This window comes from Callithrix jacchus, chromosome 2 (genome assembly GCF_049354715.1).
Source record: "Callithrix jacchus isolate 240 chromosome 2, calJac240_pri, whole genome shotgun sequence".
NCBI classification, from domain to species: Eukaryota; Metazoa; Chordata; class Mammalia; order Primates; family Cebidae; genus Callithrix; species Callithrix jacchus.
In genome coordinates, this window is record NC_133503.1 from 204,688,137 (window position 1) to 204,709,226 (window position 21,090).

At 55.1% G+C, this 21,090-nt stretch overlaps 1 protein-coding gene across 1 annotated transcript in view; it reads left to right on the forward strand.

Moving 5' to 3' along the window:
- Positions 1-15,398, forward strand: part of SLC6A3 (solute carrier family 6 member 3) — a 57,734-nt gene extending 42,336 nt beyond the window's left edge. Inside the window, exons 13-15 of the mRNA XM_002745144.6 lie at positions 3,888-4,055; positions 6,266-6,337; positions 13,614-15,398. Of these exons, the coding sequence (XP_002745190.2) occupies positions 3,888-4,055; positions 6,266-6,337; positions 13,614-13,637 (264 nt within the window). The 3' untranslated portion in view covers positions 13,638-15,398. The remainder of the gene's footprint in view (positions 1-3,887; positions 4,056-6,265; positions 6,338-13,613) is intronic.
- The last annotated feature ends 5,692 nt before the right edge of the window (positions 15,399-21,090 follow it).

Below are 21,090 nucleotides of genomic sequence, written 5' to 3' on the forward strand. Positions count from 1 at the left end.
CAAAGTTCTTAGTTTCTTTACATTGGGTTAGAACAAGTTCTCTTAACTCCCAGAAGTTTCTTATCATCCACCTTCTGAAGCCTACTTCTGTTAATGGCACACAGTCCTTCTCCATCAGGGCTTGTTCTGTTGCTGATGAGGAACTGTAATCCCCTGTAGAGGGAGAGGGGTTCTGATTTTGGGTATGCTCAGCCTTTTTAGGCTGGTTTTTTCCCCTTTGTTATAAATTTATCCATCTGTCGTCTTTACAATTACCGCCTTTCTAGTTGGGTTTCTGAGTGGATGCCCAGTTTATTGATTCCCAGCACTGGAATCCAAGCAACCCACTGTGCCGGCCAAAACAGCAGTGATAAGACTGATGGTGCTCTTCTGCTTGGGAATCTCCTCCCGTTTACTCTGCACGAAGAGCTGCCACGCCGAGGTGCCAGCAAAACTGCTGCGCCGGCCACAAGAGTCGCGGTGGCTACCCGTGGGGCTCCTCCACTGGGAATCTTCTGGTCTGTGAGCGACGAAAATTCGTCTGAAAGTGTGGCGTCCTCTCCTTCTCTGCACTTTCACTGGGAGCTACAATCCCGAACTGTTAGCGATCAACCATCTTGGATATCTTGGATCAGGGGCAGTCTTTTAATAGGACAGAGTACACGGCTGTTCAGAGGGGAAGGTGAGGCAGCCTCCCACCCACCCACTGCTCTCCCCGGCCTGGTACAGTACCTCTTCCCGCCACTGTTCAGCCTTTAGTTGAAACCGAGCTGTTTTGCATGAAGACTTTGGCTCCCCTTGGGGGGGTTTCTTCTTTTAACATCCAGAGGACTGACCTTGATCTTAGGAGATAAAATGTTCTACTGATCTTACATTAAACCTTCGAACTTCATACAGAAACACACTTCGTAGTTGTAGATAAACCTACAAACTATACGAAACAGGACTTCATTTTGCCAACTTGAGAGCAACATGACAATTTCATTGTTCTGTGCCATTTTGTATTTAACATTGCAGTGCAGTGCTGTGAAGTTTCAATTTTAGCAGAAAAGTAATGTCCGTATTATTGTATGTTTCTTTGGGTTGTGGCACAGTCCCCTGCCCTCTGGCATGTGCTGGCCTCCGGTTGGAAGGAGTGTACATGCCCCAGGCTTGTTGACATGACTCTGTGGCCGATGATGCTGAAAGGGAATTATGCCAGAGCAACTCACGTGGGCAGACTGTGGCCTCGAAGGCATAGTCTTTCTAAGAAAAGTGCTATCTAGCAAGAAGTTGAACAATGCAGGAAAACATACTACAGCAATACCTACGTGCCCGAAATGCAAAACTGCCATGTCTAGGGAGGTATGCATGACTCTTTAAAGTGTGCTCAGGGCTCTCTGTGCAGCCAGGGCAGGCGCCCCTAATCCCAGATGCTCCAGGACACTGGCTTCGTTTACCAAAGAGCTGGCCATCCTGGCTCTGGTCATGTGACAGTCCTGACCCCAACCCCTTCCCAGTCCTTTGCTACCTGGCTCCAAACCTACAGGTGTCTCGAGGCAGCACATGAAGAAGATGCTGAGACTGGCATGAGACACGCATCCAACGTGCTTTCCGGGTAGAAGACTTGGATGTTCAACTTTTCTGAAATTGAGGAAAAATGGACACTTTGGGAAAAGCTGCATGTTAAGCTCATATCTCATAAGCCATATCTATCAGAGCTTTCCTTGTCTCCTTGGAAAGGACCCAGGTGTGCAGCACATATATAGGCATGCAGTCCACATGTGGTACACAGAACACAGGTGTGCAGTATATATGTAGGTGTGCAGTCCACATGTGGTACATGGAACACAGTCAAGTGTGCAGCACATATGTAGGAGTGCTGTCCACATGTGGTACATGAAACACAGGTGCACAGCACATGTGTAGGAGTGCTGTCCACATGTGGTACATGGAACACAGTCAGGTGTGCAGCACATATGTAGGAGTGCTGTCCATATGTGGTACATGAATACAGGCGTGCAGCACATACGTAGGAGTGCTGTCCACATGTGGTACACAGAACAGTCAGGTGTGCAGCACATACGTAGGAGTGCTGTCCACATGTACACAGAACACAGTCAGGTGTGCAGCACATATGTAGGAGTGCTGTCCATATGTGGTACATGAATACAGGTGTGCAGCACATATGTAGGTGTGTAGTCCACATGTACACAGAACATAGGTGTGCAGTACATATGTAGGAGTGCTGTCCACATGTGGTACACAGAACACAGTCAGGTGTGCAGCACATATGTAGGCATGCAGTCCACATGTGGTACACGGAACACAGGTGTGCAGTACATATGCAGGAGTGCTGTCCACATGTACATGGAACACAGGTGTGCAGCACGTATGTAGGCGTGCAGTCCATATGTGGTACACGAAACAGGTGTGCAGCATGTGTAGGTGTGCAGTCCACATGTGGTACATGGAACACAGGTGTTCAGCACATATGTAGGAGTGCTATTCACATATGGTACACAGAACACAGTCAGGTGTGCAGTACATATGTAGATGTGCAGTCCACATGTGGTACATGGAACACAGGTGTGTGGCACATATGTGGGTGTGCTGTCCACATGCACACAGAACATGGGTGTGCTGTACATATGTAGGCATACAGTCCACATGTGGGTACATGGAACACAGTCAGGTGTGCAGTACATATGTAGGCATGCAGTTCACATGTGAGTACATTGAACACAGGTGTGCAGCACATATATAAGCATGCAGTCCACATGTGAGTACACAGAACACACTCAGGTGTACAGCACATATGTAGGAGTGCTGTCCACATGTGAATACACATAACACAGTCAGGTGTGCAACACATATGTAGGCCTGCAGTCCACATGTGGGTACACGGAACACAGTCATGTGTGTGGCATATATGTAGGCACACGGAGGCTGTTTTTAGATGGTGGTGCATTTTGTGGAGTGGATGAACAAATGCATGAGCTGCCTGAGGAGAAGTCTCCGGAGAATGGGAAGCTTCCCCTCCAAGTGGTATCCACTCCACCTTCCACATTACTTTCGTGGTGGTGTTCTGAGATGGCTCTGTGACTTTATCTGATTTTCTTCTAGACTGAGTAGAGATATGGAGCTCAGATGCCCCTAGGGTTGTCCTGCCTGGCTCACAGTTCTGTCTTCAGCCCATGGAGCATAGATTCAGTGTACTGAGTAGTGGCCAGATATGTTTTGCTGTGATTTCAAGCAAGGAATAGAACAGGAAGGCATGGGATGGGATGGGATGGGATGGGATGGGATGGGATGGGATGGGATGGGATGGGATGGGATAGAACAGGATGGGATGGGATGGGATGGGGTGGGATAGAACAGGAAGGCATGGGATGGGATGGGATGGGATAGAACAGGATGGGATGGGATGGGATGGGGTGGGATAGAACAGGAAGGCATGGGATGGGATGGGATGGGATGGGATGGGATGGGATGGGATGGGATGGGATAGGATGGGATAGGATGGGATAGAACAGGATGGGATGGGATGGGATGGGATGGGGTGGGGTGGGATGGGATAGAACAGGATGGGATGGGATGGGGTGGGATAGAACAGGATGGGATGGGATGGGATGGGATGGGATGGGATGGGATGGGATGGGATGGGATGGGATGGGATGGGATGGGATAGGATGGGATAGAACAGGATGGGATGGGGTGGGATAGAACAGGATAGGACAGGACAGGCTAGTTCATGCCTCAGGAGGATGTGGATGCCCGGCTGCCACGTCTGCAGGCCTCGCTGGGGTCTGCATGTGCACAGCTGTGGGAGGCAAGAGACCCTCTGCCATGAAGTGCCTGCCTGATCCTTGCTTTGTCCTGGCACCACTGGCTGAGAGCTGCCTGAACTCTGTGTCCACTGGTTTCAGTTCGTGGTCGTGGTCAGCATTGTGACCTTCAGGCCCCCCCATTACGGAGCCTACATCTTCCCTGACTGGGCCAACGCACTGGGCTGGGTCATTGCCACGTCCTCCATGGCTATGGTGCCCATCTATGCAGCCTACAAGTTCTGCAGCCTGCCTGGGTCCTTTCGAGAGGTGGGTATTTGGACAGGGAGCCTTTGCCTGAGTGTGAGGCCTCCAGGAAGGCTCAGTGGGTGTCTACGGCCCCAGTCCTCACCTGCCTGGGTCATCTGTGACCAAGAGGAGGAGACTGGATGTTGCCACCACAACAGTGTGTGTGTGTGTGTGTGTGTGTGTCCACCTGCACACCTGTGTCCATGGGTGTGGGTGTCCATATGTGCATTCCTGTGTGTGTCTTTGTGTATGTCACATGTCTGTGTGTGTCTGTGTGTGCATGTGCCTGTGTGTCCATCCACTGTATCTACCTGTGTGCCTGTGTGTGCATATGTGCCTGTGTGTGCATCCACTGTATTTCCGTGTCTGTGTGGGTGTGCATGTGTCTGTGTGCACATATGTGCCTATGTGTGCATCCACTGTATCTACCTGTGTGTGTGCATGTGCCTATGTGTGCATCCACTGTATCTACCTGTCTGTGTGTGTCTATGTGTGCATGTCCCTGTGTGTGCATCCACTGTATCTACCTGTGTGTGTGTGTGCATGTGCCTGTGCATCCGTCCACTGTATCTACCTGTCTGTGTGTGTCTGTGTGCACATATGAGCCTGTGTGTGCATCCACTGTATCTTCATGTCTGCATGTATCTATGTGTGCATGTGCCTGTGCGTCCGTCCACTGTATCTCCATGTCTGTGTGTGCTGTGTTTCTGTGTGCATGTGTGTGTGTGTGCCTGGGTTTGTGCTCTCATGCATGTCCAAGTGTTTGTGTGTACTGACTGCATGCATGCCTACACACTATAGTGTGTGGTGGGGTGGGCACAGCAGCCATCTGCGGGTGGTGGAATCAGGTGTGACCTAGGCCCCCCCAGGGCCAAGCCCCACTTTGGAGCCCAAGCAGTGGAGGGAGCTCTGCAGAGTCACTGACACGCACTTCCTTTCCTCCTCTTGGTTTTGCCTCCTTGGTGTAGAGGAAAGGCAGGTGAACCAGTCATGGGGGTCCCCCTATTTAACACCCTGGCTCTGTGGTCCCCGGAAGAGATAAGGACCCGCCCTCCTTGGAAGAAGGTTGCGCTCATCTGAGAGCCAGCCACTGGGAGCTGCTGCCCTCAAATCCCAGTCTTTCTTGGAAAGAACTGCCTTGGCCCTGGGCAGCAAATCTCCATAGCTGCACCAGCCGTGTTCGAGGAATCAACCTTCGGTCCACGCCTGGGCTCAGACACGTGGCACTGAGCCAGTCTCTCCAGCAGCCTGGCAGGCCAGGGCCCAGTGCAGGCAAAGCACAGAACATGGCCCCTCTCTGGAGTGGGAGGGGCTCAGGGGCTGCCATGGTCCCAGGAAAGCTGATGGTACCCTGCTGTGGATAGTCCTTCTCAGGTCCCCACTCACTGACCTGCCAGGACCCAGCACAGGGGAAGAGCGCACAGCCGGGCAGTCCCTGCAGGGAGACAGCACCTCTGGGAGTCTGGATGGACTTGGGAGGAGGGGACAAGGTCAGCGTGGAGCTGGAGGACGGCTGCAGCCCAGTAGGCCTGAATAGCCAATTCCCTTACCCCTCACACGGCCAAACTCTGAGCATAAGCCAAGTAAAACCTCAGCAGCTGGGCCAGGTACAGGTTGAACTGTGGTGATGACGTGGGATAGGGTCACATGCAGGGGTCCCTGAGAGAAGTCATCTGGCCTCAGAGACCCAGACACAGGTATCCAGGCCCCTGAGTGTGAGCCCCCGAAGGTACCACCTGCTCTGGGAGGGCTTGGTGCTGTCCAGGACCCAGGAACTGCCGCAGCAGGAGGTGGAAGGAAGGTAGGCCCAGGGGTCACTGTCTCAGGAGCCACAGGGGACAAAAGGCAAGTGCTCCTGGAATGTGCCAGCTACAGGCGGCCCCAAGGCTGCCCACCAGGGCACAGGCACTTTCTCACTCAGAGCCCACACATGTGGTGGCTGAGAAACAGCTGCCTCAAGGACCACGTTTTAATGCAAGTGACGGCTCATTTAAGGAGACCATCGGGACATCGGCTTCCAGGCCTGACCGGTGTCAGGTCGGTGTGGGCACTGGCAGTGTGTCAGTGGTGGGCATGGGTGGTGTGGACGCTGGCGGGTGGGCACTGGTAGGTGAGGGGTGCTGGCAGGTGAGGCTGCTGGAAGGTGCAGGTGCTGGCAGTGTGAGTCAGCGGTGGGTGCTGGTAGGTGGGTGCTGGTCTGCATTGGCCCCCACACTCTGCTTGTCTTTCAGAAACTGGCCTACGCCATCACGCCTGAGAAGGACCATGGGCTGCTGGACAGAGGGGAGGTGCGCCAGTTCACGGTGAGGTCACAGCACCCCCGGGCCTCTCTTGGGGAATTCAGAATGGTCCGAAGCATGGTGTTCTTTGCCCCAGCTGCTCCTGCAGCCCCCAGAGGGCTCCAAGGCTAGTGTAGACAAGGCTGGTGTAGACGAGACTGGTGTAGGTGGCACTCATGGACTCAGTTAGCATGCGCTCCATGAGGACAGGCAGGCAGCAGGGGCAGGGGACAGTGGAGGCATGCACCTGGGAGGGGGTGCGTGATGCGGAGGGCCCGGGAGGAGCATCTGTGCAGACGCCTGCATTACACACGATCCCTGCAAAGACCTGGGCACATCTCAGACATGGGAGCAGCACCCTGCAGGGCCAGCTAAGCCAGCTTGAGGACCAGCAAGGGACCTGCCTGCCTCACAGGGGCACCAGGGACAGTGCCAGGAGTGGGCCAGGAGGGGAGCCTGGGCCTGGCCATAGGGAGCTTCAGGGAGCCCTGGAGGGACTGGGGGAGGCCTGGGGAGCCTGGGGTAGTCTCCAGGTGAAAGGATAGTCACACCAGGTCTTTCCTGCACCCTGGGAGCCATCCAGGAGTGTGCTCACATCACGCGTGTTTATGACCTGCTGTGCAGCATGTACATTCCCAGGGGCACAGAGGAAACACTTGAGGTTTTCCTCCCACAGCCCTGAAAGGCAGCCCACCACTCTCTCTACACAAGGCCCCTGAGGCCCAGAGAGGCCCAGGAGTGTGCCCACCATCACAGAGCTGCCTGGCAGGAGAGGAGCCTGGGCTGTGCCCTGGGCCCATGGCACTGTCCTCTCCACCGCAGAGTGGCCTCAGCCAGGACCTGATTCCAGGCACTAACGTCACACAAATGCTGACAGCAGAGTCCAGTGCATGGCAAAGGGCATAGAAGGGTGGTGTGGAGGGCACCGCGGCCCCACCTTGGGGCTGCCTCTTCCCTCTGGCCACCTCTCTGTGCCTCCTCCTGGTAAAGAGTCCTCCCAGCAGGGGTCTCATGAGTTCACGTACGAGGACCCCAGCAAGGAGCACAGCTTTCTGTGTTCCTCCTCCCTGCAAGTCCTGGTTCTGGTGTGGGCTCAGTCTCCCTCCCTCGGCACCCTTCCCTCTGTCCTCCCAAACTCGCCTGCTGCAAACACAGGAGGAGCATCCAGGCTTCACACCCATCCATCCAGGGGACCCCAGCCCCTCCCCACTGGCCTCTGGTGCAGCTCCACGAGAGCCTCTCTACTGCGAGAGTCCTACACCTGGGGCTATTGCACTTTGCAGAGGATCTCGCTAGTCTTCTCAAATATCCAACTTTGACTTCGTGTGGGACTCTTGCTCTAACCTCAGCTCCTGTATTTATTGTTTCTTCCTCTGTTTTTCTCGGATCTACTCTGTTGTAGTTCTGCTAACTTTTCAATTTGGACCTTAGATTAATTATCATCCTTTGTTCTTTTCTAATGTAAGCATTGAAGGCTATGACTTTTCCTCAAAATACTTCATGTGTTGCATTCCACGTTTTACATAGCACTTTCTTTACCTTTTAGTTCTAAGTATACTTTAATTTCTATTGTTTGTGAGTTTGTCAATCCTAACTTGCTTAAAAGTCTGTTTTTAAGTTGCCGGATATATGCAGATGTTTTATTCATCTTTTTGTGGCTAATTTCCAAATTCATTTTGCTGTTCTCAAACACATATGATGCCTACTATTTAAAACGTATTGAGACTTTTTTAGGGCCTTGTACCTGATCAACTTTGACAAACGTTGTACATCTTGTAGATGAATGTGTTCTTCTCTAGTGATCGATGCACAGTTCTCCTCCTGTCCATTTGAATAGGCTTGTCTGTCATGTTACCCACATTGTCTACACTTTGTCCATTTTAGGGGTGCTTGACCATGAGTAATTGAGAGGTGCCTGTGGCATATTCCACCTCGATAGCCTATTCATCTGCTGTTCCCAGCAGTTCTATCAGGCTTTGCTCTCTAGTCTGAGGCTGTTACCTGCGGTTGATCCATGTCTAGAAGGGTTGTATCTTCCTGGTGACGTGAACCCATCTTCACTTCCCAATGAAGCTTTTGAACGTAAAGTCTGATTTGTCTGGGATGACTAGAGTTGCACCAGGTGTCTTTTGAGTTTGCCGGAAGTACCTTTTGCAACCTGTTAACTTTCGGCTCTGCAGTGATCTGAAGATTTTGGTGTCTTTTGCAAAGCCAGCAAACACCTAGAATTTTTCACTCTGACAACTGGGCAGATCAACCCATTTACACTTGTTGTGATTCTTGATAGATTTGAAATTAATTCTACTGTCTTTCAATTCTGTTTGTCCCATGTTTCATTGTTTATTTCTCTCCTTTATTGCCTTTTTATAGGTTGATTTTTTGGGCTCATTCGTTTTTCTTATTCGGTTTATTTCTTTCTACATTTTTTTCTTTTTTTGGGATGGAGTTTTCCTCTGTCACCCAGACTGGAGTGCAGAGGTGTGAGCTTCACTCACTGCAACCTCCAGCTCCCAGGTTCAAGCGATTCGCCTGCCTCAGCCTCTCGAGTAGCTGGGATTACAGGCACCCACCACCATGCCTGGTTAAGATTTGTATTTTTAGTAAAGACAGGGTTTTGCCATGTTGGCCAGGCTGGTGAGTGATCCACCCACCTCTGCCTCACAGCCACTGTGCCCAGCCTCATTCTGTTCTTTTAATAGCTACTCTTGAGGTTGCACCATACATTTTTCACTTAAACTCTACAGTTAAACCATGTCTTAACCCTGTCCCGTTATGAGGACTTAAATCTTCCTTCTGCTGATGAATATGCTGTGATTGTTCAAATCCATTTCTGTCTTTTTAACCCGCAGATTAGACACTGTTGTTCTCATTGCTGTTGTTATTTTGTACGGACTCACCGTGTTCCTTGGACTAATGTGCATGCTTGGCGTTTGTTGATGCCCATACTTTTGTTACAGACTTATTTTCTTCTAGGACCACTTTTTTGCTTTCCAAAAAGCATCCATCAGACATTCCTTAGAGGAGGTCTCTTGCCAGCCTCCTCACTACTGGTGTTTGTGAACGTCTTTATATTGCTCTCAGTCACGAAGGCACTGTGGTGGCCTCTGGGTCCTAGCCTGACAGTGACCATCAGCATTTCGGAGGGAGGCATCAGTGTTCTGTGGCTGTGCTGAGACCTACGGACTCGTGAGCCATTCTATGCTGTGTCCTCTGTCCCCACCCCTGCACGCAGCCGAGTTTCCTGTGCTCCATCCTCACCCCTGCCTCACACCTGCACACAGCCGAGTTTCCTGTGCTCTGTCCTACCCCTGCCTCATCCCTGAATGCGGCCGAGTTTCCAGTGCTCTGTCCTCACCCCTGCCTCACCCCTGCACGTGGCCGAGTTTCCTGTGCTCCATCCTCACCCCTGCCTCACACCTGCACGTGGCTGAGTTTCCTGTGCTCTGTCCTCACCCCTGCCTGTGGCTGTTTCCTGTGCTCTGTCCTCACCCCTGCCTCACACCTGCACGCAGCCGAGTTTCCTGTGCTCTGTCCTCACCCCTGCCTCACCCCTGCCTGTGGCTGTTTCCTGTGCTCTGTCCTCACCCCTGCCTCACCCCTGCATACGGCTGAGTTTCCTGTTCTCTGTCCTCACCCCTGCCTCACACCTGCACGTGGCCGAGTTTCCAGTGCTCTGTCCTCACCCCTGCCTCACCCCTGCACGTGGCTGAGTTTCCTGTGCTCTGTCCTCACCCCTGCCTCACTCCTGCACGTGGCTGAGTTTCCAGTGCTCTGTCCTACCCCTGCCACACCCTTGCACGTGGCCGTGTTTCCTGTGCTTTTCATGTTGCAGGTTCACTGTGAAGTGTGGGGACCTGGGTTTCTTCTTTTCTTATCCTCTCTGGATATGTTGTGTATCCAGATCTGCAGATTCAAAACTCGTGTCGTTCTGTGACTTCTGCTGCAGCATGCTGGAAGACTGCCTTCTGCCTGTTTGTGCTGTGAGGCTCTGGCGTGTCCACTTTGCCCCTGGGAATGGCTCTCATTTGAATCTCAGGTGCACAGTTGAGTAGCACACTCTTATCATTAATCCACAGGTGGCCATTTTCAAATGATTGATTTGTCCGTGTAACAAACAGACCCTGTGAGCCCACAGCGGGAAAACCAGACGCTGTGAAGCTGCCCACACCCATCTGTCCTCGAGTCCAGCTCGATCTTTCCCTCGCCCTTCTTACGGTCTTGTTTTGTTGCATCTCTAAACATTTCTAGGTTCCCAGGCTGTTATTTGGCTTCAGCATTCGGTGTAGCCCTAACTGACCCCTGAGGCGAGACGTTGTGCACGCTCCATGCGAAGCCCCAAGAACCCTGCTGTCTTTCCTGGCTGGGGGAGCAGGGACTGTGCCCACCCCTGTGTGGGCATCAGAGGTGGTTCCTTCTCTCTGGCTCTGTCGATAGTTCTTTCCCCAGCCTCCTCATGCACATGGGATGTTCAGTGGAGGTCAGGGGCCACTGTCCAGGATCTCCTCTCTGGCGCTCCAGCCTCTAAGCTGCAGCCACCTCTGTTTCTCTAGCTCTCCTTTCCAGCATCTCCGCTCAGGGAGTCCACTGGGCTGTGCCTTCCCTGTGCTGCAGTCAAGAAACTCCCTAGAGGCAGCGAGCAGGGTGGTGGAGGTGGCCCTTCTGGTCGGGGGCCTTCCTTCTGCTTCCCTCAGGGACCACCGACCCTTACGCTGTGCTGTCCAGTATCTGGAAGGTCACTGGTGCATGTATTTTGTTTATTTGGGGGTTGTTTCGGACAGTAGGGTAAATTCAGCCCCTGTTATTTCATCTAGATCAGAAGTGTCGTTGTTCATAGCTACAGTTCCCCCACCGTGACTGGTCGCTGACTGTCCGTCATGTAAACAAACCACAGCTCAGCTCTGCAGATTCTGCCTCCCGCCCCTTCCCGTGCTCTGCATTCCCAGCTCTGCAGGTTCTGCCTCCCGCCCCTTCCCGTGCTCTGCGTTCCCAGCTCTGCAGGTTCTGCCTCCCGCCCCTTCCCGTGCTCTGCGTTCCCAGCTCTGCAGGTTCTGCCTCCCGCCCCTTCCCGTGCTCTGCGTTCCCAGCTCTGCAGGTTCTGCCTCCCGCCCCTTCCCGTGCTCTGCGTTCCCAGCTCTGCAGGTTCTGCCTCCCGCCCCTTCCCGTGCTCTGCGTTCCCAGCTCTGCAGGGTCTGCCTCCCGCCCCTTCCCGTGCTCTGCGTTCCCAGCTCTGCAGGTTCTGCCTCCCGCCCCTTCCCGTGCTCTGCATCCCAGCTCTGCAGGTTCTGCCTCCCGCTCCTTCCCGTGCTCTGCGTTCCCAGCCATCCCCTTCTCTTCTTCGTCTCCGGAAGCCGCATGTGTGCTCTGCTGTTTCTCATGACATTCTCATCACCGTGTTGTGTGAGTGTCACTTTGTCAAGAGCCCCCTGTGCGGCCATCCTGTAATCTGCTGCAACCGGTATGGTCCTCTGGGGTCCAGTGGAAGTCTGGTTTCCAGGGACTCGCTCAGAATGGGTGCTGTCTTCTGTTTCTGGTCTTTATTTTATGTTTATGCTTGATCTTACTCTGTGGAAATCTGGGGGTCCCCCAGGCACACCTTCCTCCAGAGGGAGACCTCCTGCTTCTGTTGGAGGGCAGGACAGAGAACGGCTTCTCCCGGGGGTGAAAGGTTCACAGCTAGAGTCCCACGCATGGCTTCCCCATCACTGGGCTGAGGCAGGGCTGCCACCAGAGCCTCGGCTCTAGGGCTCCAACCACTGAGCATTCCCTTGCTGTGGGTCCTGACCAGGCTCCCTGCCCCCAGCAGCCTTCACGGAGCCCTGAGCCTCACCTGGATGCTGCCCGTGCTGGTGTCTGCTGTGGCTGCTCCAGGCCCCCTGCAGACCCCTGGCATACTGTGTGATCCCAGCCAGGTTGCAGAGGCCCCTGCAGGCTCTCCATGGAGTGGCCAAAGGAGCCTGTGGTGTGGCCAGTGGTAGCTTCAGTGGCTTTCCGTGGCCGGTGTGGTTTTGTCAGAAGCAAGCCCTGTGTGGCCATTTGTAAATGTTTGTGAAGCACACTTCTTGCCATTTCGTGCTATCGAGAGGCTTCTGCTCAGAAATAGGCTGAACTCACGGCTGCATGATAGCGGGCAGTGACATTTGCCGACCATCTAAAGAGCTGCTCTTGTTGGTCCCTGAGCAGTCAACATGCCCTGCTCTTGTGCCCGCCAGGGTCACCAAGAGCAAGACAGAGCTGCAGAGGCAGCATCTCACTCTGGCAAAGCATCCAAGGCCCCCAGGAAGGTGGCGGGGACATGGGGGAGAGGTGACATCACCACATCACATCCAAGTCACTGGCGTGCAGTCTGGACCCAGCCCCAAATTGAGAGTGCCCAGCATCTCTTGGACCCAGCAGCTGAACTCAGATACGCCCCAGAGGCCACCATGCCCACCATGGCAAACACAGTCTCACAGCTTTTTAACAATCAAGTAATGATTTATAGAAGTGAGTGAGGCTTTGGATCCCTGGCGCCTGCCAGGAGCATGGTGGTCTGGGCACCCCACGAGCCCCCTGCTCTCCCAGGGCTTGTGGTCAGGAGGCTGCAAGCTGTCTGCTCACTGCCGGCTGCTGGTCCCATCCACAAGAGGTGGGCGTTGGCCCGGGGCTGCCCCCTCCAAGCAGCCACAAGAGGTGGGCGTTGGCCCGGAGCTGCCCCCTCCAAGCAGCCACAAGAGGTGGGCGTTGGCCCGGGGATGCCCCCTCCAAGCAGCCACAAGAGGTGGGCGTTGGCCCGGGGCTGCCCCCTCCAAGCAGCCACAAGAGGTGGGCGTTGGCCCGGGGCTGCCCCCTCCAAGCAGCCACAAGAGGTGGGCGTGGGCCCGGGGCTGCCCCCTCCAAGCAGCCACAAGAGGTGGGCGTGGGCCCGGGGCTGCCCCCTCCAAGCAGCCACAAGAGGTGGGCGTGGGCCCGGGGCTGCCCCCTCCAAGCAGCCACAAGAGGTGGGAGTGGGCCCGGGGCTGCCCCCTCCAAGCAGCCACAAGAGGTGGGCGTGGGCCCGGGGCTGCCCCCTCCAAGCAGCCACAAGAGGTGGGCATGGGCCCGGGGCTGCCCCCTCCAAGCAGCCACAAGAGGTGGGTGTTGGCCCGGGGCTGCCACTCTCCAAGCAGCCACAAGAGGTGGGTGTGGGCCCGGGGCTGCCCCCTCCGAGCAGCCACAAGAGGTGGGCGTTGGCCCAGGGCTGCCACTCTCCGAGCAGCCACAAGAGGTGGGTGTGGGCCCGGGGCTGCCCCTCCAAGCAGCCGCATTGTCTGTTTTCTTTCAGCTCCGCCACTGGCTCAAGGTGTAGAAGGAGCGGAGACAAAGACCCCGGGAGATCGTCCCGCCGTGGAAGAGAAGCCAACAAACCAAGGAAATCTAAGCTTCAAGAGCAGGAGGCAACTTCTGCTCTCCAACCTCTACTAAAAACAAAAAACAAAGCAGAAGCTCCTCTCTTGTGACTATTGACACCTTTCCCTGCCGGGAGCGCAGCCCGCGTGTCTTGTGTTGCTGTCCTAACAATGTAGATCTGTGCAGTGCGGTCCACCCCATTCCTGCCCCTCAGGGCAGTAAAACGCCTGCCTTCCTGCTGTCTGTGTGAGGCTCCCTCCCTGCCCTGACTCCCAGCTCCGAGGCTGGCCGGGCGCTGTTCTCAGGTGGGGGTCCCCATCCTTGACACACCCAGCGGGAATGCCTCAGAGTGCTCATCGCGGTCGCTTCCTAGAACGTTTATTTTGCCTGTGTTAAAAAGCTGTGCGTCCTGCTTTGTGTAGCTGTGCAGAAGGTGAACTGGAAGAAACCACGAGTTCCTGCAAAGTCCTTTCCTGATGCTTGGCTCCCAGCAGAGGCTGTAAATTGGGCATTCAGTTGACACGTTGCACACAGAGTCTGTTCAGAGGCATTGGAGGACAGGGGTCCTGGTGTGTCTCACCAGGAAATTCTGTTTATGTTCTTGCAGTAGAGAGAAATAAAACTCCTTGAAACCAACTCAGGCTACTGCCACTCGGGCCACCTGTGGGTCCTTGTGGTGTAGCCCTCACAGAGGAGTGTCCTGCCCCGGGATGCATGCAGACCCCTCACAGGGGCGTGTCCTGCCCTGGGATGCATGCAGACCCCTCACAGGGGCGTGTCCTGCCCCGGGATGCATGCAGACCCCTCACAGGGGCGTGTCCTGCCCCGGGATGCATGCAGATCCCTCACAGGGGCGTGTCCTGCCCCGGGATGCATGCAGATCCCTCACAGGGGCATGTCCTGCCCTGGGATGCAAGCAGACCCCTCACAGGGGCGTGTCCTGCCCCAGGATGCATGCAGACCCCTCACAGGGGCGTGTCCTGCCCCGGGATGCAAGCAGACCCCTCACAGGGGCGTGTCCTGCCCTGGGATGCAAGCAGACCCCTCACAGGGGCGTGTCCTGCCCCGGGATGCATGCAGACCCCTCACAGGGGCGTGTCCTGCCCCGGGATGCATGCAGGGCTCCCTCGCAGGCAGCCAGCAGGCCACACTCTGCCTGGCCTGAGCCGTGACCTTCAACGAGGCACCCACTGGAATTTGATTTTTCTCAGGTGCATGTGGCATCAATAACAACAGTTTTTATGTTTGGAAATGTCTTTTTAAAATCATATTCACCTGTGAATCAGAACAAATTCAAGAATGCGATGCCTGCGAATCTGCTTGCTGATGTTACAGGTGTTGTTTCCAAAAACAATCAGCAGCACTGAGTGAGGGAGCTTGGCCAGACCCACCTTTCCACGCACGCTGCGCTCGGTCACGACGGGAAAGTGGACACTGCATTTTGAATTCATGGGCCAAGATAGGGCTGCCTGCGTGCTGCCCGGGGGCAGTCACATCCCCGAAGGTGGACGAGGGCTCCAGGGACTGGAGGGTGACGCTCGGCAGGAGCCGCCGCATGAACTGCGAGGCTGCTGCGGTTAGCACAGAGGGTGGCTTCCCACCGCCTTCTGGGGAGGGACTCCGTGTAGCACCCTGGGTGTTGTCTGTGTCTGTTCACCTCTCTCTAGTCAGCATCTTATGGGCCCCTCGGCACAATAAAGACATCCTCAGTGGAAACACTGCCTCAGCCTCCTTGCCTCATTTTGGCTGGGCCCAGGTCACCTGTTCACACCCCAAGGTCAGCTTCCACCCCACCCCAGCCCACTCACAGCAAGGCTTCCACACCTGATGCCTCTTGGCACATCTCTCCTCACAGCCTCCCCCAAAACCTAGAAGTAACACCTCCACTACGCTCCTGTGCAGGTGTGCTGGGTTCCCACCTCCCCGGGCTCCCACACGGGTGTGCTGGATTCGATCTGTCCACTCCTCCCAGGTTCCCACACGGGTGTGCTCGGTGTGACCCGTCCCCCTCCCAGGCTCTCACATGGGTGTGCTGGCTGTGACCCATCCCCCTCCCGGGATCTGATGTAGTGCTGGGTGCAGTGGTGCACCTCACCCAGGTCTGCACTCCTGCACGGTCCCTGTGGCAGGTTGTGGCACCTACTTTATATCGTGCCCACTTGCATAGGCTGGACCTTGATGCCATCCTGCGCCACCCTCTCCTTGCCCCTCACCTGCCCACCAGCATTCCCGTGGGCTCTCCATGTGTCCAGACTCCAACCACACTGTCTGACCACTGCCGCTGCCTAGCCCGAGAGCCTCCTGAAAGCCCTGCCCCAGATCTTAGTGGCTCCTGGCCCTCTTTTGTCACTCTGTAGCCTAAAGGACTCTTCTAGATACCAACAGATCAGGCCACAGCCCAGGGAAACCCCAGGGTTGTCCCAGTGCTTGGAGTAAACACCAATACCCTTAGCTGACCTGTGACAGGATGGCAGTCTCCTCTCCACGCAGTGACCTGCAATAGGACAAGTGTCACTCCCACCAGCCCACCTGCGGCCTGGCCCCGAACCGCCCGAGGGCACCCCCTTCCTCACACTGAGGGCACCCCCTTCCTCACGCTGAGGGCACCCCCTTCCTCACGCTGAGGGCACCCCCTTCCTCACGCTGAGGGCACCCCTTGTGCCCGGCAGCTGGTGGAGGTTCTGCACATCATGGAGGGCATCCCTGCTGGCCACGCAGGCCTGGGGGTCCAGGCGGATACTATGTGGGATGAGACTTGAAGGACTCCGACACCATTATGGGTGACCGTATTAAGTCCTATCAATTGGAGAGGTGGGCTCCGGGGCCGGGTGGGTCTCCTCTGCCTGTGGTCTCAGCAGCTCAGCAGCAGGGGCCATCCCAGATGGCTACCGGCCACAGACACGGTTGGGCTTTGCTAAGCGGGTCGTGGTCCCGCCTAGGCCCATGGCACTGAAGCCTTTCTCAGAGGTGTGGGGTCTGCAGAGACTGGTGGCATGTGGACCCGGGATCAGGACCCTGGGGGAACAACCAGCTGAGACCCTTCCCCAACCCCCAAAACAAAGGCATAGCAGTCCCCGAGCAGGGAGGAGTGGGCACCCGCATGTAGGGTGCCGCCTCTCCAGTGTGAGTTGTGGATGGCATCCTTGGGGGAGCACAGGAGCACTCCAGGCTGATGGCGCCCCAGGACTAAGCAGCCCCTGCACACCCCACACAGTGCCAGCCCCATACCTGCTGGTCCCCAGCGAGCTTGTGGGCTCTGCAGGCAACCAAAAAGCACAGTGCAGGTGCATGCAGGGTCCTCGTGCTGAGTAATTTACTCAGGAGTGCCTGAGGGAGCAGGTGAGGGAGGGGCACGTACACCCCGAGCGCAGGAAGAACTCCACAAGTCCGTAAGGAAGAGGCAGACACCCCATCAGAAAAGTGGACAGAAACCTGGAATGAGTGCCAGCAAGGGAAAATGCCCACATGGCCAACAAACGTATGAAAAGAGGCCCAACCTCGCCAGTTGTCACGGGCATGCAGTCAGCCACCACGTCATGTCACGGCACACACCCATCACAGCAGCCGGGCTTTGAGAAGTTGAGCCCCTGTGTGGCTGCGTGTGGACGGGAAGAACACTCGCACCTTTCAGGTGGGTGACAGAACTCCGTGGCAGGAAAAGTGCTGTGCTGCCCACGAGGGCTGAGCCTGCCTCCAGCCTTACTGCCGCCCCCCAACCTCCCTGTTGTCACTTAGGATGCCCGTTACTCTCAGGGGTGGCCATGACCTCCCCCCACCACTGAGAGAGGTGCCGCCCTAACAGCTCACACCTGAAGCCCCCAGGGCTGGCCTTGGGCAGCTGGACCCTTGTCCAGGGGCCCCTGGGATCAAAGCCTGTGCCAGGGTGGCCCAGGGCCAGACTCTGACCATCTTGAGAGCAAAACCCCCATCCCGACCTGCAGTCTGATGCACGTCCAGAGTCCCCGTGAGGATGGGCTGGGACCCGCCTGCAACCACGCCTGCTCCAACCTCTTCCCTCTTCCCTCTGTTGGCCTGTTTCCTGCTCTCTCCTGGTTTTCTTCTCTGAGTCCCAGTGAGTCAGGAGCACAACAATCTCCACTCAAGACTCTACAGGATTCCAACCTAAGAGACATGATCACAAGCCCCACGATTCTCCGCATGCCTGTCACAGACCAGCAGGTGGACACATCGAGAGGCCTGTGCAGTGTCCATAAAAGCCAACGCTGGGAGCAGCAGAAAGGCCAGCACTGAGTGAGCACTCACAGCAGGAAGGGCCCGAGAGCCACAGCACTGGCTGGTGAGGTGGTGTGAAAGGTTGACCCGTGTCCCCCAAGAAAAGGGAAGAATTGGCTCCTGGATGCAGTTAGATAAGACAAGGTCACAGGGAAGTAGAGTGGGCCCCAAACCCAGTGTGATGGGGACCCTATGAGAGGAGAGCAGAGACACTGAGACCCTAAATCCAACAACTGGTGTCCTCGGAAGGGGAGAAGAGAGACAGTGAGACAGAGCCCAGGATAGGACAGCCGAGCGACAACGGAGGCAGACATCGAGACATGTGCCTGCAAACCAAGGCTCACGGGGGGCTGCCAGCATCACCAGGGGCTGGAGGCACGCACACAACAGATGCTGCCCAGAGCCTCCAACAGGAGGCAACCCCGCCCACACCAGGATCTCAACCTTACAGCCTCGGGAGCTGTGAGACAATGAGCACCCAGATTGTAGTGGGCTGTCCCAGGGCATTAGAGAGAGCAGGTCCATCCCACCTGGGCATCTGGGCACCTGAGACACTCCCAGCCCTTCAGACGCTCTCCCAGGCTTCACTCTCCTTCCCATCCTCTTGTTCTCTCTTCTGGAACTACCTTCTTTCTGCTCCCACCATGCACTTTCCCAGCTTCACCCACTTGCTCCTATGCCATGTCATCACCTCTGGAAGTCTGCTCCCACCCCAGCTTCTGGGTTCTGGCCCTTGGGCAGTGTTGCCTGAAACCCCCATTCTCCCCAGGTCTTCCGCAGCAGGTGTCATATTGAAGGCAGACAGCTCATTGCGTCTTTTCCAGCAGGAATTGAGTTAGTCTCACTTAGTTCTGCCAGTGTCCTCAACAGGCTTGGTACCTGGAAGACAGTGCATTTAACATATGTTTACAGATGGATGAATGAATGGGCGGGCGAAGCGGGGTGGATGGATAGGTGGGTGGATAGATAAGGGACGAATGGATGGATGGAAGGCTGCATGGATGGAAAGGAGGAAGGAGGGATGAACGAAAGGAGAGAGAAAAGTGCAGGAGAGAGAGAAAGGGATAAGTAGATTGATGAATGCACGGGTGGGTTGATGGATGGGTGGTGGATGGTTGGATGAATGGAGAGTTGGATAGATGGGTGGGTAGATGGATGGGTGTATGGATGGGCAAAAGGAAGAAGAAGGGGAGAAAGGGAGGGAGGGTAACAGGGAAAATTGGTGAGTAGATGGTGGGGTGGATAGATGGTTGTTTATGCTTGGGTGGATGGATGAATGGATAGTTGTATGGATGGGCAGGCAGGTGATGGCTGAATGACAGAAGGATGGAGGGGTGGATAGGTGAATGGATGGGTGAGTGGATGGGTTGATGATGGATGGATGAGTAGACAAGTGGGTGGGTATGTGATGGATGGATGAATGAATGGGTGGTGTGTGGGTGGATGGGTTGATGGTGGGGTGAGGAGGTGATGGATGGATGTGTAGATGGGTGAATGGATGTGAGGGTAGGCTATGGATGGATGGAGGGATGGATGAATGGATGAGTGGATAGATGCATGGGCGGATGGATGCATGAATGGATGCATGGATGAATGGATGATGGATGTGTGGATGGATGGATGGGTAGATGGGTAAATGGATGTGTGAATAGATTAGCGATGGATGGAAGGATGGATGAATGGGTGGATGCATGAATGAATGGATGATGACAAATGGATGGATAGAGGAATGGATGAGTGGATGGGTGGGTGGAGGGATAGATGGATGTGTAGATGGATGGATGCTTGGGTGGATGGATAGATAAATATGTGGATGGATGGATGCATGAGTAGATGGATAGACAGTTGGGTGGGTAGATAGGTAAATGGATGTGTGAACAGGTTATGGATGGATGGAGGGATGGATAGATGAATGGATGCAAGGATGGATGTGTAGATGGCTGGATGCATGGATCAACACATGAATGGATGCATGGATGGATGAATGATGGATGGAAGGGTGGGTGGAGGGATACATGGATGTGTAGATGGATGGATGCATGGATGGATGGATGGAGGAATGGATGAGTGGATGGATGGGTGTAGGGATGGATGTGTGGTTAAATGAATGCTTGGGTGGATGGATAGATGGATGATGGATGGATGGATGGATGGGTGGATGGATGGATGGAGGAACGGATGAGTGAATGGGTGGGTGGAGGGGTAGATGGATGTGTAGATGGATGGGTGGATGGGTGGAAGGTCCTGGATGATATGTACCAGACCACCATTCTGGCCCAATCTAAAACTCCCCCCTAGGACTGGCTGTATGAACGCCGTATTTAGCATCTGTTCCCCAAGGAGGGTTGGGCTCTTTCATACAAATGCAACATGTTAATTTCAAAATGTCTGAAGAAATCTTTTCTTCTCACACCAACTTTGTGCAGATCCCAAGTTTCCTGGGGGGGATGAGCCCGCCAGAGCCCGTGTTAGTGCTAGACGGGAGGCTCACCCCTCTGCACCCTGCACTTTACCATCGGATTTGTGCTCTCTGCCAAGTGACCTTTAGACACGCAGCCTGGGGTTTTAACGCTTGAAAAAGCCATACGACTTTTCCTTTGAGAGAAGCATTTTAATAAAGGTTCAGCAACAGTGAAATACGTGGCTGGAAGGGTAAACGGATTCCTCTACGTTTGGCTTTTTTTGGTTTTCACTCCACAATCCTCCTTTAATCTCTGTAGATTCATCTGACTGGCCCAAAGGTCACAGCCCTTACCTGTTTCCTGATGTCTGACAACACAAGAAAAGCCACCTTTTCTGAAACACATTTCATTAGCAAATCCTACATTCCTCGGCACCTCGCCAGCTCTCCTTCTGAGGACGAACCAGGTCACAAACACAGCCGACCCTGACGCTGCAGCTGGGACCCGGGATTCCCAGCAGGATGGAGCAGAGGATACTCGTGTCCTACAGACAGAGAGGGGTCCCGCAAACCAATGGCCAGTGCACCGGTGGCTGACTCGGGGAGCTAGAGAAAGCAGAATTGAAACCAATGATCACACCCTGGCCTCCCCCTCCCCACACCCCAGCCTGGCACTTAAATTACCAGGTTCATGCAGAGCCAGGCAGGACGGACCTGCAGTGCCCAGCTGTTCTGTGCAGCCGGGGGTAAGAACCATGGCACCAGCCAAGACCCACAG